The 20182-nt window shown below is 43.5% G+C and overlaps 1 protein-coding gene across 1 annotated transcript in view; it reads left to right on the top strand.

Moving 5' to 3' along the window:
• Positions 1-1074: 1074 nt before the first annotated feature.
• Positions 1075-20182, top strand: part of RHBDL3 (rhomboid, veinlet-like 3 (Drosophila)) — a gene marked incomplete at its 5' end in the record, with an annotated part of 27430 nt that continues 8322 nt past the window's right edge. Inside the window, 3 exons of the mRNA XM_009588019.1 lie at positions 1075-1254; positions 15851-16075; positions 16783-16931. Coding sequence (XP_009586314.1) covers positions 1075-1254; positions 15851-16075; positions 16783-16931 — 554 coding nt within the window. The remainder of the gene's footprint in view (positions 1255-15850; positions 16076-16782; positions 16932-20182) is intronic.

Here is a 20182-nt window from a genome sequence, read left to right as displayed (position 1 = left end):
ATCATTATCTACAAAAGGAGGCCACTGAGTACCAGGGTCCTCACAGCCAAGTTTGGGAAATCAAAGGCAAATCTCCCAGCAACAGAGAGCTGGCGGAGATCAGACTGCACCACAGCTAGTGCGGGCTGGTCTGGCAGCTTGCATCCTGTAGTTTTCAAAGCACAAAAGAAACGCGCTCGGCGCGGTGCCAGCGCTGGCTTTGTCGGGGCTGGGGCTGTGCCCGCCTGTGAGCTGGCAGCCCCTCGCAGAGTGCCCTGGAGAGCTCAGTGTGGGTTAGAGGCCGCTGGAAGCAGTCGTAAGTTTGAACAGCCGTGCAAAGCTGTCTCTTTTGGGTCAGTGGCGTTTTTAGGAGATTAACCACTTAGTCTGAGGGAAAACAGTGATGTTTTTGGTCAGAGTGGGATTCACTCCAAATCTCACCTGGGACTCTCCTTCTAATGACTCTGGTTTACGTTCTGAAAATGGCATGTGGCTGCCTTGTTACTTTTAGTTTGACATAACATTCATCTGCTTTGCTCCCTGTCCAAAGACTTTCTTTCCAATCTATCTTAAAATAGAGAGCTCTTCAGCAGTGAAAGCACTTACCATTTTGAAGGCATCTGTAGAGGTGATCTGGAAAGGTGACTGTCAGAAACACTGAGCACAGAAAGGGCTTGAAGAGGGATAGCATATTCCTCTGTTGCAATTGTGTTAGGAAATACAGGAGTAAAATTGTTTTCAGTACGTTTTATCTCACAGACTGCATCTCTGGTTTGCATGATAGTCCAGATAGAGGGATATAAAAAGTAGCCAAGAGAAATGATGATGTAGAGGGAAGGAAGGTGAAGGGACCAGACTTAGCTGAGGCTATGTGGAGATGGGATGATGATGTGGATGATGATGCCTGGGTTCATGCCTCTCTGCAGCAGGGTGCTTTGCAGTCCCTGGGCAATGAAAGGAAACTGGAGATGTGGTGATTGCAGGGCAACGCGTCACCAAAGCCTCGAGCAGCCCCTGGGGTCCCTGTGGGTCTGCAGCGGGCGATGAATGCATAGGAGGGCAGAGTTGTGTGTAACGTGGAATGGTTAATTCTAGCACTTTCCCCTCCTATCCCAGTTCGATCCCGACAACACCGGCTACATCAGCACTGAGAAGTTTCGCTCCCTTCTCCAGAGACACGGCTCAGAGCTGGACCCCCACAAGCTGGAGGTTCTGCTGGCCCTGGCAGACAGCAACTCCGAGGGGAGGATCTGCTACCAGGACTTCGTCAACCTGGTGAGTGCACTGGCTGGCAGGGCCTGTCAGTCCTTGGCTCTGCTTAAAACATTGGCTGTTGAGGGACAGTCTCTCTCCCTCTATCAACACCAGTGTTTGCTGTGTCCCTGCATCACATTCTGCATGGGCTTGCTGAAACATTCAGTGGTGACTGAACTTGCAAGCCAAGAGTCAAGTTGCTGATTTTTCCAGGGCAACAAGTTTGCATGGGAAGAAACTGTGGGAGCTGTTGTAAGAGGAGCATGAAGCAATGGCTGCTGCTAGTTTAGAGGCTTTTGCTCTCAATATCAGTTGGTAGCTGTCATAAGGAGCCATTTGTTTGCAAGCAGAGGTCTGTCAGTCTGGATGTCTCCTGTTTTATCTAGAAGTTTCACAGCTTCCAGACAAAAATATATAGATAACATCATGTTGACTTGCTGGGTGGAGTCATATTGCACTACTGTAGGCATCAACAGCAACAGGGGCAAAGTGTTTCTAGGTCATGTTCATTTAATCCCAAGTGAGCAGTCTCAGACTGCATGAGTCATGATCTGGATGCCTCTCTATCTCTACTAATGAGTCAATTAGTGAAGGGATCTCTCTGTTTCTTGTCAAGGCAGTTTGGCCAATCAACACAGATGTAGACATGTGTTGTTAAATGCTTAGGATGGCCTAGAAATGTTGTTTGCATGATAGGTATTTTGAACAGTGGCCATTCCAGGGGCTTAGCCCTGTTCTTGCTCTGTCATTCCCCACCCGAGTCCCAGCAGATTTAGTGTAGCAGTAAGAGAAACCTCGGTGACAAAGGCAATGAGCAATGAAAGTCAGTGACATCTCTCCACTGGAAAGCTGGATGTGTTCTTGATGCAGAGTATAATAGTTTGCATCTCTGTGTGTTCCTGCAGTCAACATGGGGATTTAATCCCTGCATTTGTCATGGTCACTCATGCATGTGTTCTTGGTTTAGAAAGAGGTCTTCTATATGTCCTGTCTTCACATTAATCAGAAAAATATGATAACAAGGCACAGCTGTCAAGGATCCAGGTCACAACCTCAGTCGGGCCATGGTCAGCGTGAAGGTGAAATTACTGTGATGCAATGACATAGATCTGCTGTATCTAATCAAGCTATCTTATTAGCCCCTTGCGTGTATTTAGGTACACAGTAAAATAAATGTAGCAACTATTAAATAGATCACAGTGAGTGTGAGGTTTTCCTCAGCTCCAGCTTAATAAACAGCGTGGTCAATGGTACTCGGTGATCAGCAGTGTATTTATAGTAACAGCTGCTTGTTCTACGGTTCGGTATATTCAAAGTACCATGCAAGCGTTCACTAATTGAGCTGCACAACACTTAGGTAGCAGGAAGAGGTATAATCTAATTTCTTCTACAGAAATGATGGCCTAGGGCCAGCCAACATGTTGGCAACAGGCTCAGGAATAGAACTGGGCTTCTTTCTCTCTCCTTGCTCCACTGAGCTTGGGAGCAGCACAAGCTAATGAGAGGCAGGTGGGAGGTGAAAGGCTTGGACATCCTCCTCCTTTGGGGAATAGGAGATCGTGGCCAGCTCACACCCACCTGATGTGATTTCTGCAAAATGGCAAATTTCCTTCACTACTATTGAATGACTCCTATGCAGAAGCCATTGATTTTTCTGTCATCAGTCCGTCTATCCTCATCTGCATTTTTTGCACTTTCTAATCAATAGGCAATGCAAATGCCAGAACATTAAACTACTTACAAATGACATCTCTCTTCTCACTCCTCTTCTAGTTGCTATTGATTTCCATCATCCAAACTTTTTAGGGCTCCTTCTCTTTTCTCTAGTTTCCTGCTCCCAAACCTGCCTTTTGAAGTTCCTGATGGAAGGAAACAGTACAGTTGACACAGAATCACTGTGAAATTAGTGACTTTATAGCTGTCAATCGTGGAAACTAGGTGTGGTGCTGTTTAAGTTCATGCTTGTTCTTGATGATCATCAGCCATCTCTGCTTTTTGCTCAGGTTAATTTGTCTGTTTCAGCAAGCAAGAATTGATCTGCTCCCAAAAATGATGGTGCTGGATGTGGGGAAGGGAAAGGCTGACTTTTTTACTAGATCCACAGAGGTTTTACAAGCTTGGCTCTGTGTGTGTGGTTTTCCTTTTTTCCATCAATATTCATGAACAAGTACTCTGATGTGACCAAAGAATCTCATGGCCTCCCAAATGCGTCCAAGGTACTGAAACTTTGAGCAAGAGGTAAAATTGCATTAATAAAGCTCTGGCTGCTGGAGAGGCCTCGAGGGGAGGAGTGGGGCTGGGTATCAAAGATGCATTACAGTGCAGTTGTCAAAGCAGAGGAAGTTGTCAAAGCAAAGGAGACTCCTCTGTGTGTGTGTGTCTCACAAGCAGCTCTTTTGGTTTCTTTCCAAGCATGGGGATGGAAGAAGCTGATGAGTTGCCTGCTCAAGCTACTATGAAAAAAATTAACTCTATCCCAGCCAAAACTAGTACAAACATGCGCTGTCTCACAGAACCCAGCAGAAATTAGGGTTTAACCACTGGGCGTCAAGAGATGTCTATCTTCAATGGTCAGTTCCTGGGATATGATATCCTCTCTGTTTTTTCTCTCAGCTTTGCTATGTTGATAAATATCGAGCAGGGAGGGTCTTCCCTTTTTTCAGCCTTGTAGAACCCTCGATCTTTGCTGGGTTCCCTGGAAGTGTGACAGAATGTGATGCTGCTTATTCTGCAGGGTGCTTGGCTACTTACTAGAGAGTCTGATGCCAAGAGATGCTATTAGTGACCACAGAAGCAGCTGTAACTCTATGAAATTATTAATTCTAGAAAGTACTGCAGGCCATAAACCTCACAGAGCAATAGTGTTAACACTTTGTTTTCTCCAGGGTACTGCACGTCCCAGCGAGGGCAGTAAAATATGCTCCAACATCATCACGAGCACCAAGAACTGCCTGCTCTCTCAGACACTGTGATCCCCAACTAAAGGACTGCTATTGAGCAAAGCTGTGTTATCCCTTGATGTCCAAAGTGTGTTGTGAACTTCTAGAAGCACCAAAAATGTAATTCTAGGACTTCTCACCTTAGTAAGGAGACCGAGATATATCCACACAAAACATATGCCTGTTCTCAACTCAGCAAAGCAGCTTAAATTTCTGAAATTGAAAATTTTACAGGATGAGAATAGGCTCTAGAAATCACTCAGTAAATAATTTGTGTAATGAATAAATTCAGGGAAGCTGAAGACTCCTGGTGTGATCTGCAAACAGAAAGGGCTGAAAAAAAAATCAGATAGGCAACTCGTTGGGAATTATTTCTCCTCTGTACATATGAGATTTATCTCACATGGTTATAAAACACAATGCTGCAATCATATCCATTTCTGTTTCTACGCTAGGACTTGCAAGAGTGGCAGAAAGCAGTTTCAGATGGGATTTCTTATCCTGTGTCTGAGCCGGTGCAGAATAACAAAAGTGTTTCCTGTGCAAGTGGAGATGTCTTGTGCATTTCTGTTGTCTGGTTGCTTTTCTGCATTGTGAAGAGAGATGCTAAAAACGCACAGTGAAAATTCTGGCTATGAACAGCATAGGCCACAGGAGGAGATAATGAACAAAGCTGTTTAACTAACTTTGCTACTTTTAGAGAGGAGACAAGCCAGGAGGTAATTATAGTTGAGATGTTATTTGCTGGGATCCTTCCTGAACAGCAGTTGCTACTGGCAGTCCTGGGCCACTTCACATAATATCCTGTTGAACTGTAATAGAGCTAAAGAGCAGAGCAGTGAGGCCCTGGAGAGACTCAGTCTCTTATTCTCTGGCTAAACCTTCCTTGTCTTCTCTGCCTGGAAATGTGGATTGTTGCTTTGGAGAGGCTGGATCATGGCTTTACCACCTGCTCACCCTCTTGATGTGTTCCTCTTCAGACACGTGAGCAGAGGCAAGGGGGTGCAATAGAGCTTCTGAGACCTTACTTTGCTTGACGGAGGGGCAGTATGGAGCCAGTTCAGGCTGTGGTGGTAGCTTATATTCTCTTGTTGTGAAAATCAGGTAGGTAACTCCTAGCCTTGCTCTGGACAAGGAAAAGTTTTACAGAACCTCGTGTTTAATAAAGCAGCTTTTGCTAGAAAAGTAAATCATAGCTTATACCAAGACTAAAGCAAAATCCATTCTGCAGCCCAAGAGATTTCTTTTTTTTTGAACCAAATGTGTTGTAAAAACTGACATTAATGCATTCAGTGTGGTCCAGATTGGACCTGCCAGCATGGGGCAGGAGGACTTGAGGAGAAGGGAATGTGGCTGTCCCCTATTCCAACACTGGCACTACCCTGAGAGGTGTCCCTAGTGTACACTGAAGGTCTCTCTGTCCCTGCTACGGATTTCACGTCCAAAGGGCAGGACTGGAAGTCAGGTGGACCTAAGTTCTGTTCCTGGCTCTGCAACAGACTCACTGTGAAACTTGTGGAAGCCTGTCTATGCCTCATGGGTCTGTTTCTGCAGCAGGTGGAAGGAGGTAAGTGTTGCATTTCTTTTGGGGTTCACAATTTTGGCAAAGCCAATGGCAGTTCTCCAGTGCAAGAAGAGCCAGTGGCTGGGGAACCAGCTCTGCAGTGAGCATTTGCCTGGGGGGCTGTGTTGGGTCTAATAGAGCTGAGGACAAATGCCGTTCCCTGAAGGCAACGGTATTTCAGCATGTTTGGGAGGAATCAGTAAGCTCTGAGACAGAGTTCATGTGACTTGGGAAAAATAAAACACTGCTGCTTCCAACAGAAATGTTCAGCTGTAGCTTTGTAGTAACTTGAACCTCATGTAGTATCTCAGTAGTGAACAAAATATATTAGCTAATTAAACGCACATCCTTTGTTTTCCAGATCAAGTATCAACACCCGCCTTACTTTCCCTGGCCTTGCTGGCTTTTAGGGACAGGCTAATCCTATCTCATTTTCAGTGAACAACACACTTTTTTTTTTTTTTTTTTTTAAGCACTGTGTAACAATAATCAGGTCACCCTAATCCAAACTTTGCTGGCGCCAGCACACTTTACCCTCCAGAGAAAGATTTCCTTTAGTTTTTGTGATTTCCTCTCTGGCTTGCTCAGTGTGCTGCCAGACTGCAAATATTGCCTCTTCAAGTAAAGAAATAAAACTGCAGATGCAGGCTAAGAAATCTGCAGCTTCTGCTCTTCCTCCTCACAAGTGACAGATACGCAGGTCTATTGGCCATCAGAGAAGGTGAGAGGAAGATGTCTTTGCAGAAGTTTCTTACTTCATGGAAGAGGCTGGAACATTATTAGCTGTTGGTGGAAGGCTGTCTTGTGCTATATGCTGTCAAGCTGGATGTTCAAAGGGGCAGTTATTATGTCAAAATATTGCTGGAATCATAAAAATAAGATAAAATATGGGAGGTGAAGGAGATGAAGTGACTACCCAGAGTCTTATGGTCTGTCTATGCTAGTGGATGCTATAGAAATACAAAGGTTAAGAGTGAGATGCTAGCTTTTCTGTCCTCGGCAGGGTGATCTGTGTAGGCGTTTGAAGAGAAAGCAGGACTGGCTGAAAGGATAAAATACTTTGGGATTGTGTTACAATCCACAAACAAAAACAACAAGTCCAAAGTAGGTCCTGGAATGTTGTAAGTGGGAAACAAGCTGGTTCAATGGAGGCTTTGACTCGCACTTTACAGCATCATCAGTCTATAGAAACTTATTTTGTGGCCTATCCTAAAGAAAAAATATAGTAAAATAATGAATTCCCACTCTAGTTTTAACACTTTTGTAGACTTGTAAGAGTCTGTAATGCCATATAGAAAGATGCACTCAATTTAAGGACAATTAAACTTAAGCATGTGCTTAGTTCAAGCTAATGCCTTTGCTCAGCCCTGAGTTGAAGCCCTATGGGTGTGGAATTAGCGTGCTTTGATTTAATGAAGTTGTGTTGGGAACTTTCCCTTCTAGACAACTTATTTGAAACTTGGTAAGAATAAAAACTCTGAAATGCCATTGGTGTCGTTAAATGGGGTTCTCTTGAGGCTGTTTCAACCTTATCAACTGTAATAGGAAGTGGGGAGTGAGGTTTTTTGCTCTTTTTCTTTAAAGAGCCAATGGAGTTTAATGAGATTTTAAACTGACCTATGAAACTAGGAATTAGCAGTCTTGTTCCACAGGGGTATGGCAGTTTTCTCTCTGGACTCCACAGTGCTTTTCCCTTTGCTTTGTGAAAGGCTCAGCACATAGGCTGGTAGCCATTAAAATACATGTAGTCTTAGAGGTTGCAAAGCTCTTCCATCTGTGAGAGGTGTTTGTTTTTTTTTTTTTTTCCCCCAGGGTCATATGTGTTTTGCAATTATTCTGCAGACCTTCTGCTGGCCACTTATGCCACTAAAAGGGGGCATTAAAGTACTTCCTCTGACTTTTGAGGTTTTCTTTTGCAGAGATCTCAGGGATAGCAGCACACCCTCCCTTTCAGTAGTCACCAAATGAAAAGTTCACATTGTTTGGGTCTGTGAAAAGACTTTTCTCCAAACTCTCGACATGTTGTTTTATCTTAACAGAGCAGAGATGGGACGTATCTCCAGCTGGGCATAGGATTTAGTAGGCAATAGCCAGCCATGTCAGAAGGACCAGTTCTGCAAGGTGCTGAACCCTCTCTGCTGTTCCCTTAGCTCCCTATTCCCTCTTGCTCTAACTCCAGCCTGCTTTTCCATTGCTTTCCAAGGCTTCAAAAGTAGCTGCTTATATTTTTCTTAAGATGTTTTTCAGTAATGCATGGCTGGAAGCCATTTGTTCTTATTAGCCACTTCAGTGATAAAAGCAAGGCTTGGTTGTGTCCCTTGTGGGGACACTGCGTGTGCCTGTAGATTTTTCATGGCCATCCTTTCTGCTTTGAAAGGTGAGTAACTCTTGCCTTTGCTGTTTCAGTGCTTGCAATGGTAACATTTTTTCTTGGGGTATTTCCTCCAACTTGGCTTGAACTGAAATGAGGGGAAACAGTGAAAGACCTGTAAGCTAGGAAAAGAAATAACGGTTTTTAAAGAAGAAAACATTGAATTTTATCTTTTGGCTTTGTGAGTGTGTATGGGACAGCACCAGGAGGGCTTTATTATCTTTGTGGAGGTGAGCTTTTAAGAAGTTATATACTGTATTCTTTCTGTCAGATAATGTGGAGGTGAGAGAGGTTCTTTAAACCATGGTTTGCTTGGGGTTTTTTTGATGGTACTTAGAAGTACTTTGTAGCACAGTCATAAAGTAGCTATAAATTCCACTTCCAGTGAATTTGCATGTCCTTTACTGAACCAGCTGACAGCCTGCATAGAAGGCTTAGGTGAACAAGGCTTTGCAGGAACTGTTATTACCTGAGTCACTGGGAAGATAAGCAATAAAGCCTAAATCTCCAATTCTAAGGGGAATCCCCAGGCAAGAGAAAAGTTTGCCCAAATGAATATCTCCTCTTCCTGCTAAATCCTTGTTCACTTTCTAGTGAGTGTTTTAAGCTTAAAAGGCTATTGCAGAATAACCCAGGACCTCAGTTCTAGTGGTCTTGTCCGGTGCTTGTTATTTTTTTCTCACTGTTGCTAAACTGGGAAGGTTTGTTGCAGTCAAAGCTGCAGGTTTTATAGCTCCATTTCTTCCCCTCTGTGCTTCCAATTTTGAACCAGGGAGGATCCTCTGCCAAACATCAAGAGGATCCTCCCATTTGGAGTCCTCTGGAATGTCCTTCAGCTTCCAGTGGGACACATCTTTAAGTGCTCCCGCTGTCCTTGATTCACTATGTTGGCTGAAAGTATAGGATTCCTGAGCTCTCTTCCTGGTCTTTATTCAGAGGTGGTATAATAAATTAATTAAAAAAGGTTTGAAAATCTCTTACTTCAGTATTTGATCTAATATTATGCTATTATGAGTAAGGAGGAGGTTTTCTCAAGAGATAGATGAAAGCGGTCATGTGATTATTTAATTAAAAAAGGTTTGAAAATCTCTTACTTCAGTATTTGATCTAATATTATGCTATTATGAGTAAGGAGGAGGTTTTCTCAAGAGATAGATGAAAGCGGTCATGTGATTGTGTCCTTATCCGTCTCTTACCTCTCAATGTATTAAAGCCCTTATTGAGGTGCAAAGTTCTTACTCCAGGGAGCATTTCCAGGAGCTGGATACCCCTTCTGACAAATGTGTCTCACACTGCCTTCATGTTGTTTTCCTTCCCATTTTGGAGAAAACTGGTGATTTTTGATGTTCCAAGAGCCATGTGCATCTCCTGAAGGGGAAAAAAGCCATCAGTGGGCCAGGTAAGTATCTTGAAACTTAGTAACTGGGACGTGAGAGCTGCTTTTGGAGTGTGTTCAGCTTGTACATTGATCTGAGTCCATTAGATACTGGCTACACATAGCAGCAGAAGAGAACTTTCTTCCAAGGGAACTAGTCTGGCAAATAATCATTATGCCAATTAAAGTGGAACTTAGCTTAGGAATTTCCATCCTTAACCATGATTCGTCAGCTGTTTCCAATCATGTACAGTTGAAACTTGAGAACCACGATGTCAACTTAAATGGTTGTTTTAATTGTGTATGTATCTAAAACACACATGTGAGTGGGAAACATTATAAAGATATTTTTAAAAAATTTTGCTTCAGAAAATTAAATCTGGATTCATTTCAGTTGTGGAATCCTTCCCAGCACCAATGAAAAATGGAACAGGTGTTGGGGCATTTGAAGTCTCAGACTTGCTGTGTTTTGACACAATGTTATTTGAACCACAATGTTAGTCTTGTCCTGCAAGCAGTGTTCTTGAGGTTAACTTTGAAATCTCTATGTGGTTTACCTTTTTTAATGGAAGTGCTGGAAGGTCTAAGCCTGGCACATTTAATAGGAGTCCAGACAAAACCTTGAGCAGGGAATACTCCCGCAATGACCAGGATAATTTATTTGGTCTCTCCTGCCTCTAACTTTTCTTGAATCCCCAGAGTAAACCACTGCTTGATCAGAGCAAATCAGGATGTTGGTATTTGCTTTTTTTCCATTTGATACTGTTTGGGCAAGTGCTACCAGGTTGGCTCAGAGGATGTGAACATCTGTGACAGATGAACTTGATGCTGAGCTATGCGTTTTGGGAGAAGCAGTCTTTACCCACATTAGCATTTTGTAGAAGTGCGGTGTGAGGGAAGGAAATAAATGTGAATCTTGAAAGCAAAATTGATTGGAAAGGCTGCATTTGTAAGTAAAGTGGGTTATAAAACTGGAGCTGACAGAGGCTTTTAAAAAGCTTGTGCTAAGTTCTGATTTAGTGTTCTGTGTCTTGGAGGATCAGAGCTGGGGAGCTGAATGCATTGCCTGTCACAGTGTTGTATGTGTTTAAAAATAGCTGTAGACCAGCCTCAAAGATGCCAATACGTAATGGGCAGAAATCCATGTTTTTCAAAGCCTCCTGAGTGAGGCTGAATAAAAACCATAAAAAGGGTACTGTGCCCCACACAAGCCATGAAACTGGAGATGGGGAAATGCTACATGACTTGGCTATTGATTATCTGGGGCAGCAAGAGTAGTACAGATAGCCAAGAAACCCAGAGAAATTGGTCTGCCAGTGGGAATGGACAGTTTCCATAGCAAATTGCAGATTATCTGAGACTAGTTCTAGATTGGCATGTGTCCTGAACAAAAGCAGGGCTTTGTACTTTACCAAAGTTTCTCACTGTCCCACACTAGATGGTAAGAACTCTTATCCTAAATTTTGACATTTTCAATGTTGAAGACAGTTTCAAATCTAAGCAGGAAAATTTTTTCCTTTCTGGTAGATGTATCAAACCCGTCCTTTGGGCAGCACACTAAGCCTTGTTTTGTTTTGGTATGGTAATACCAAAGGGCAAAGGTGGCAGTGCATGGTTACCAGTCATCTCAGCTTGGCTGTTTTACAAGGGAAATTTCTTTCTCTCGGCATAATAACTTTTTGCAGGCACGAGGGACTAAGGAAATGTGTTGTTCCCCACCGCTACCTTCATTCCCCACATACTGTTTGCTGTACCCATCTGCCTGCAGCTTTAATATCACACTCATTAAAGAAGTCCCAGATCAATTGCATGAAGAAAAGTGGGGTGGGCTGCCCTGAGTTTCTGGAGCCGTAATAATGTGCAGGCCAACAATGGGCCCAGTGTTCTTTCAGCTGATGATTAAATACTTGGCTCATAAATACCAATATTACGTAATTCCGAAATCAAGTCAGCAAGTTGTGGCCATATGGGAGACTCTCTGGGAAGATTTGAGTCTTCCAAAGTCAGTCTGAGGAACAAAACAGGCTTCTCATCAAGGGTTGATGAAAGCAATGGTAGTGACTTTAATCCTCTGTCTCTCCTCATGCCCATCACCTCCTAGCTTGAGATTAACAGCGTGATCCAAAGGCCTGTGGGGCTACGTGAGTAGGCCCAGGACTGTTGTGTTTGCTTGAGCCCTCGCAGTCAGCTACGCATCCTCTTTGGAGATTATTTCCTCATTAGTGCGATGGGCAATGATTGCAGGTAGGGGACCAGCAGGTTGTCATCTTACTGAGAGGCCTAATTTTAACAGGTGCTCAGTATATCCAGTCATCCATATCTTAGTGAATTGTGGGGGCTTTTCAGCATGTGTGGTATGCTCCTGACACTGTGTGTCCCTGCCTCATCTGGGTGTAAAACCACACCAAGGCTACAGCATTTAGAGGGAACCTGGACTTTCTTTCCATATCCTCTGCTCTAAAGGAGGCCTTACAAATATTTTTATGTCCCTGCCAGAGGTGGCAGGAGGTTTAGTTAGTGCTAAGAGCTCTGAAGAGTTAGATTTGTAGTTATGGGTACCAAAAGCTTTTAATTTTCTGGGTAAATTGAAATCTGGCTCCCACTGACACAGCACCTACTGTTGTTGGTGGATGCAGGGAGTATCTTGCTCCTTGCCAGTCATGTTCCTCCCAAGGAGTCTGCTGATGTGTTGCAATCTGGGAAGAATACACTTGGTGCTGGATATCTCCATATGTTCTGCAAGACTGCAGCAGTTCATGACCTGCTCCATTTAATTTGCAGGCAGTTTTCTTGTTGCCTCTTTGCTAAGAGCTGATGAATTTGAATACCCAGTAGACCCTCTATCCTGGGACAGGATTCCAGCCACCTAAGAAGTTGACTTCAAAGGTATTTTCCATCTCTGAAAACTTTGATCCCGTGACCTCATGTCAGAGTTAGCCATAAATGATTTCTCAGGCATTTGCTTTCATTTGTATTGACAACCCCTAGAAACTCTTAATCCATTTATATGTTTTTCTGTGCCTATCTCTCGGTATCTGGGGAGGTCTACCAAAAATCAACTAGGAGGAAGAGGCTGTGCTCGCCACTTACAAGTGCAGTTGATGTGATACATCCATACTTGTAGTTCAGAAAGGCTACCAATGGGCAGTGCCTCATAGTGTACAGAAATAACCTTGTTGTGTGTGTTGAGGCATACAAGGTCTTTCTCCAGCAGTCACATATGCTCCCGAGAGACCTATCAGCATTTTGCCCAAGGGCTTCCCTTGCTCTTGTAATATCAACATTTACTGCTTTCCTATCATTACCAGTTTAAGTAAGTCCTGGCATTTTATCATCCAGATGTGGCCAGAAACAACCAATATGGAACACCTTGTAAAAATAATGGGGTGTGAGAACAGGTAGTTGAGAGAACAAAGCTACAACTGGCTTTCATCATTCCTTGGAGGAAATCGCATTGTCATGAGCTTCCATTTTAGCTCCTATGTGGGGTGTGGAAGGTCCTGTGGTTTATTTTCCTTTCTTGGAGGAGGAAGGCAAAGCTTTCTGCTGAACAGAAGGGCTTGAAAGCATTGCAGCCTAGTGATCAGAGAAGTCCTGCAACCTGGATTCTTCTAACTCTAGCATATGGCCTTGGGCAAATCACTTAGTGTTGTGAGGTCCAGCTTCCCACCTGCCCAGGAGAGCCAGAGGCTTTGTTCATCTGCAACTTCCACTGTGATCCTGCAGTATCCTGCTCTTAACAAAACTAAGAAGACCTTTCCCTTCTGTTTCGTTTTTAGTAAGTTGAGGAATACCTTCAGAAACATCATGCTGAGGAATTTGCACTACCCTTGCTGTTATTTGAGCTCTTTGGGCAGCGTTAGCAGCAATGCAGAGCAGGACACTGGACTGACGGGGCTGTGCTGAATTCAGGTGATTGAATTGAGCAAGTCCCTTTTTGCCATGCTCAGCAATAACAGACGGTTCAGTGGTGCCTGGGTTAGGATCCTCTGCTGAACAAATGCAAGAAAATTTCTGTTACGAGCCTAGCACAATCATGAACGTTGGCAGCCTTTGGAGTTTCCTGCCCATCTCTTTCACCAGTCTCTGCAGCGATGAAGTGATCATCTGCTGAGGGTGGTCAGCACTTCTTGATGCTGAACTGCAATAATGATTTTCTTTGGCTGACTCTGGAAATGATTGTATTTTCCACTGAAGTGCTGCAGCAGGGAAGATGACTGACCATTTTGCGGTAGGCAGGAAAATCACACATACCACTGTAGTTAGAATAAGCATATCAGCAGCTTCAGACAACTGTCCAGTATCTTCATCTGTAGCAGGCAAATTCATAGTTTCAGTCTGAATTTATTCTTGTCCACAAGAGGAGCAAAGCCAGAGAGAACAGAATGAACTCTGCGAGGGAGCATGCACAGTACATCTCTGACAGGCTGCTCTGAACTAACCCGGAGGAAAGCTTTCTTCTGTGGCCGTAGTGAGGTCATTAGGTGGCTAAAGGTACCTTTTGAAACAGAGGTACGTCTGTCACCTACCAAAATTGTCTCACAAATGCTAAGGAAAGCCTTACACCTGGTGGATGTTTCTCTATGAAAATACTGTCTTTCAATATGAGCGGGCTTTCTTAGTGCAACAGAAGATCACCAACAATTTTTTTCCCCTCATCTTCCCTAGTTTTAGATAAAAGCTTTTGGATGATAGACTTGAGAAGGATGAAAGAAAGATTTTTGTGGACAGGTGTTTTTTTTTTCTTTGCCTTTTCTGCTTCTTTTGCCAGAAGTGTTCTTTTACAAGTGTTTTATGAATGAGCGAAGGACAGCGAGTGCAAAGGAAAAATACCAAGAAAGGAGAGTTTTTAAGGTAAACCTTTTTCTCACTAAAACACCTCAAAAAGAACAACAAATTTTTCCTCAGTTTTAAAAAATTTGGAATAGATCAATTGCCTGTCAATGTTGCTCACCTCAATGAATTTCTGCATTGGAGGGACAGGCTGCAAACGGAAGGCTAAGGAGGGATGGGCAGCTGCTGCGAGAGTGGGTTGCAGTACCATCACCTCAGATGGCCCCTTCGCCTTCCTCCAGCGATTAACAGGAGGTGGCTCCCTGCAATGATTACTGTTTTAAGCAGCTTGGTCCAGCTTGGAACAATTACCTGGCTGCCTGGGCATTGAGAGCACAAGCTCTGGGCTTTGCTGTCTTTATGATATTAGCCGAAACCAGTGTGATCCAAGATGACTGGAAGCCAACGCTGTTGAACATCATCTCTTATTTGGTTCTGGGAGACTGAAGATGCTGGTGGTTTCTGAGATCAGTTAGCAGTTCTTTCAGAAGAAGGACCAGGCTGTCACATTCTCTTTGCTGCCTTTTACTGTAAACGGTCCATCTACAGTGGGGGGACTTTATGCATAGTTAGCCTTTTAAGCCTTCCTGCCAAAGATTCAGCCAGTACAGATAGTGACTCTAATGCAGCAGGTTTGTTTGACATCAGGACTAATTAGCAATTATCCAAATCTTGGAGCAAGCTCTTTCAGACCTGATTTTTTTTTCTTTTTTTCTTTTTTTTTTTTCTTTTTTCCCCTCAAGCAGGCTAGGCATAAAATTCCATCTGCCTAATTTGCAAATGCAATTGCTTTAATTATGCATCCAAATTGGGAAAGTGTATGCTCAAAAAGATAGATAGCTAATTCTATGCATGTAAGATAATAAAGCATATACAAATTAGCTATATCCTCCAAAGCCTGCACCATCTCAAAACCTGCCCCCTCTGAGGATAACTGTTTTAAAAGAAGTTTACAGCAAGCTAAGACAGACTGTACACCAGTTTAGTTTGTTGTTTTGTTCCTGTTGCTCATGCAGTTTTGTTTTGCACAAAGGGATAATTTTGTCTGCCCAGAGCTAACTCCTGCCAACAAGGACCAGAATACAAGGGTTAGATGCTGTGAATGTACCTGCTGCTACATTCAAGAAATTTTCTGCCCCAAGAGGTGGCAAGTGCAGGGAATTGTGATAGAGCAGGGGGAGCTGAGTGAAGGAGGACACAGGAATGTGGAACGTGATAACCAATGGTGAAGACAAGGCTGGGGAATGGGCCAGAGAGCTCAACCAGGTGCATCAGCAGCCTCTGCTCTGCCTTGCCAGTGTTCTGCCCTGACCTCATTTATTGGCATCGTAATAGCAGACCCTGGTACTGGTTTTCCTCGCACCCCATGTAGGTCACCCCGTGATCATCCTGAGACTTGGTTCCTAAAGCTCCAGCCTGGCGGTGGTTCTCCTGCCTGCCTGGATCTGGTGCTGCCAAACTGGCACTAATCTCCCCGGATGATTGTGCCAGGCCTTGCTTTGTCCTCATGGTTTCTTCCTTTTCTTTTTACCCAGATGAGCAACAAAAGGTCAAATAGTTTCCGCCAAGCCATCCTTCAGGGGAACAGGAGGCTGTGCAGCAAGGCACTGCTGGAGGAAACGGGGCTGAGCCTTTCGCAGAGGCTGATCCGGCATGTTGCATACGAGACCCTGCCACGAGAGATAGACCGCAAGTGGTACTACGACAGCTATACCTGCTGCCCTCCACCCTGGTTCATGATTACCATCACTATTGTAGAGGCAAGTAACTTAATTCCCGCTCTCTGGGAACCCACACCACACTGCCAAAGGCTTTGCTGGGACATCATCAAGGGCTAGCCTGGGACTTGTTTAGACCCAGACAAGGACAAAGCTGATTGCCGTTTTGGCTTACCTATATGTGTGTGTGTAAGTGGAGACTGTGATCCTATCTGTCTCCAAGCGTGGTTATTAGTCATTGAAACAATTTGTATGTGAAACTACAGAATTTGGGAAACTACAGCAAAACTTTTTGAGGAGTGAAAATCTGGACAGTTCTAGGGAAACTGGTAATTCAAATAATGGAATTAGAAGAAAAATTCCTATACGGTTACCTCTGTTCTGTGAATGGAGAGAAAAAGGAGGGAAGAGAAACTGGATTAAATATTCTGACCTGCTCATCTGTTCCCCAAATGAGCTCTTTGCACGGTTGCCGAATGATGCACTGGAATAAGCACAGGGAAGGATATAATACGCCACTGATCAGTAGGTCCTCTGACTCAGTGGCTGGTGTGTTACAGAAAGCCACGTATAGTTATACCAATGCGTTGCAGGTTCCTCAAACTCGTGGGGAACTCATGCTGTGTGAAGCTGTCAAATGGGAGAAAAATTATTGTACATTTGACTTTCTTCTCCATGATTTTGAGCTACAAAGTGCTTTTCAGCAAGAGAAGGCATTTGCTAACCAAGGAATCTCCCTGCTCTTCTAGGTTGCCTTTTTTCTTTACAATGGAGTGGTATTAGACAGATTTGTGCTGCAAGTCACCCATCCCTTATACCTGAAGAATGCATTACTTTACCATCCTCAGCTCCGTGCTCAGGCTTGGAGGTACCTAACCTACATATTCATGCATGCAGGGTGAGTACTTACAAACTACAGAGATTCCCTACAGTTCAGGTTCCCCAGAGAGAGGGAGGAGGAGGAAGTGACAACATCAGCTCAGAAATAAGTTTTAAAAAATAAATTCTAAATTACGTATAAAATCTGAAGCTGTTGTGGAGTGTTGGGCAATGAGGAGCAAACCTTTGCAGCTCTCTGAAGGGAGGAGGCAACATAAAGAACTTAACAGATGCTGCTCTTCTCCCCAGCAGTGTTGGGACCACACCTTCCTCTTACTGTGCATTTCCCAAAGTGTGCTTCCTAAAACTCACCAGATCGAAGCCGAGTGTCCCTCTAGAGGAGCTGTGCAAGTGGTAGAACAAGTCTGCAAAGATGCTGGACTGGTAGTTAAAAACTACATGGTGTATTCTTGCTAGACTTCCTAGTTGAGGTTGGAAAAGTCAATTAAATTCCCTGTGCCTATGGTATGTCATCACTTAGTAATGTTGTCCCTTCTGTAGGGACTGAGATAATGCCTAGAAGCCGGAGTCAAGATTGAACTCCCATTTTGTACGCACTGTACAAACACCAGTGTTCCTGAAGAGTTGACAATCTCGACTGACCAGGTGGACAGAGAATGGTCCATCTAACGCAAAATGCAAAATGAAGGTGCACAGTAAAATGAATCCTCCTTCATCCTATGGGAGGTATGTAGCAGACTTGGGAAGAGAATACAAGGCGTGGGGATTCTAACTCTGTGCTTCTCGACTGTGCTAGTCTGCTAGTCCTCCCGAGATTCTAAGAGACCTAATTGTGTGATGTTTGTGATGCCATGGTGATGAGTGAGTGTCACAGGAAAGTTCATCCCTGTACAAAACACTCTACCGCCTCTGAGTAGTTTCTCAGATCATTATCTTCACACATTCCTGGCAGATAATTGCAATTTTCTTTAATTCTGTCACTAAAAAATCACAGCAACAAGCTTTTTAGCAGTAGTTTATAGTTTGAAGCTGGATAAAGACCCTTTGTTCTTAAATAGAAAGCCTATATTCCCATCAGTCAGTGTTCTGCTATGAAAGGTCAGAAGGATCAAGCTGATCTCTTCCTTTTTCCGTGTCTCTGATGGAAGACATGCTGATGTCTCTTCTCTGCCATGGAATAACTGCCTCCATGTGTAATTGCCCTTGAGCACAAGATATGCCCCAGATCTCTGGATAAAAATCATACAACAGAACAGACTCCACCCAAGAGAGAGTAGGAAAAGAATTCTAGATGAAACTTCTGAATGTGGCAACATCTGTACTCTGCACGCTAAATCCCTCCAAAAAGTCCATTGTATACAGGTTTTAATCTGCAAGTGGAGACTATTGGGCTTAGATGTGAGGCTGGTTATGTAAAATGAGAATTGGAAGTTTCCATCACTGAGGATGTGGGGAAAACTCGGCTTGTAAAAGGAAGAAACACTTGATTTTAACTAACGTTAGCTAATTTGTATCTGGGTTTTCTACCGGTGGTGGTGGTGTTCTGTTATATCACTTATGTAACCGCAGATTGCTTTGGGATATATTTGAAGAGAAGCACCTGCACAAGGACAATTTTTGCAGCATTTAAATGTCTTCCAGTATCACCTGTGGCATGCTTTCCTAACCTGTGCAAGGTCACCTTTTCTTGTAGCAGGCAGTACTTTGGCATTCTTCACACTTACTGGCTGAAAAATATCTCAGGTTTATTTCATATCTGTGGCTGGCTCAGGGATGAACAGTGGGGAAGGTGGTGTGCAGGAGACTCATTGTTTTTGTCGTGGATTCCAAGTTCTTTAGCTACATAGCCTTCAAAACAATGGAGAGTCCCGCTGGAATAATAAACCCCATGATTTATCTGCAGTATCTGGAGTTAGGGTAAATGTTCATTTATTGCTAACTTCTGTGCGTTAAGCTCCTTTCATATCAGGAGAACAGATAAATCTTGGAAAGGTAATAACATTTCTTAGTGGAAGCCCATCATTCTCCCCTCATTTTCAAATGAGAGGCTAACACAATGCCATGGGGTCTATTGTTATCCTGCTTCCAGCTGAGACTTTAAAATGGTAATGTGGACTGCTCCTTAATTTAGTGCACTTGGTCTGTTTTTTTGAAGAGCAAGTGACAGCCAGAAGGTGTCCGAGAAGACAGCAGTTGCTAAGGCTTGGCTGGCTGTGCCTCTAGAAAGATTCCAAAAATGCACCGGCTGTGTGATGGTCCTGATGGAGGGAGCTTTGTCAAGGGCTGAAAAGGCAGGCAAAGTTGTAAATTCTGCCCTTCTGCTTTCATGGAAAGCAGACGTTGATTATCTGGGGCCCACGCATTTGTAACACTGCCATAACTAATGACTTGCATTGATGCTCAGTCCCATTTGTTTGGTCCCGGGGAAGGAGAAAGTCTTTAATAAATCAATGAAATTGTCATTTCAAGAATGACGCATTCAGCACTGGCAAAGGCTAATTATATTTTATGGGTGCATATTGACTGCGGAGCCTTCAAAGCTCTTAGCATGATGGGGAGGAGAAGTGAATGGGATTGCTCCTGGAAAGTCTTTCAAGAACAGCTGTGAATCGGGGCAGTCACTTCAGAGTCTAGGATAAACTTTGCTGAGCTCTTACAAAAGCTTCCGTTGAAAAATAAGACGCAGTGCTTTGTGTGAAAATGTCAGGTGCCGCCTGATGACGTTGAGTGTGTGCTAGCCAAAGCTTCTTCCCTCCCCTCTGTAAAAGGGCACTTGGATGCTTTGACTCTTTTCTGTGATTTCAGTTTGACCTTTGCTGGTTGTTCCTAATTTAGTTCCTAAGTTCTGTGAACATGCAGGATCAGAACAGGTGCCAGAATATGCCCATGCCCAGTGGCTTCAAAAGTCTCGAGCAAGGTAATAAAAACGCTCAGTTACATGCAGCAGTTTCCCATGATGACAAATTGCAGTGCTGAGTGTCTCGTGCAGGAGAGAAATTTATCCTTGGAGAGAAAGTCAGTGGAAACAAACCTATTAAGACATCCAGAAAGGACTGTTTCCTGCAGTATCATTTCTAGCAGTTTTTTCCAGTCCAACTTTAAATTCTCGTTTATGAGACTGTTCTGTCATTACTGCATCTCGCCATCAGCGTTTTTCTCTGATGTATATGGGAAATTGCTATGGTAACATGAAAAAAGACCAAAACAATGAAAATGCATGTAACTTAAACCAAAGATTGCTAGTAACTGTCTGTGAGCAATCCTTTTCTTGTATAAAATAGGACGTAGATTTTCAATGCATTAGCTATT

The sequence above is a fragment of the Fulmarus glacialis genome, unplaced genomic scaffold (assembly GCF_000690835.1).
Source record: "Fulmarus glacialis isolate BGI_N327 unplaced genomic scaffold, ASM69083v1 scaffold30501, whole genome shotgun sequence".
Taxonomy (NCBI): Eukaryota; Metazoa; Chordata; class Aves; order Procellariiformes; family Procellariidae; genus Fulmarus; species Fulmarus glacialis.
Note: the sequence above shows the minus strand (reverse complement) of the source record. Positions and strands in the feature narration are given on the sequence as shown.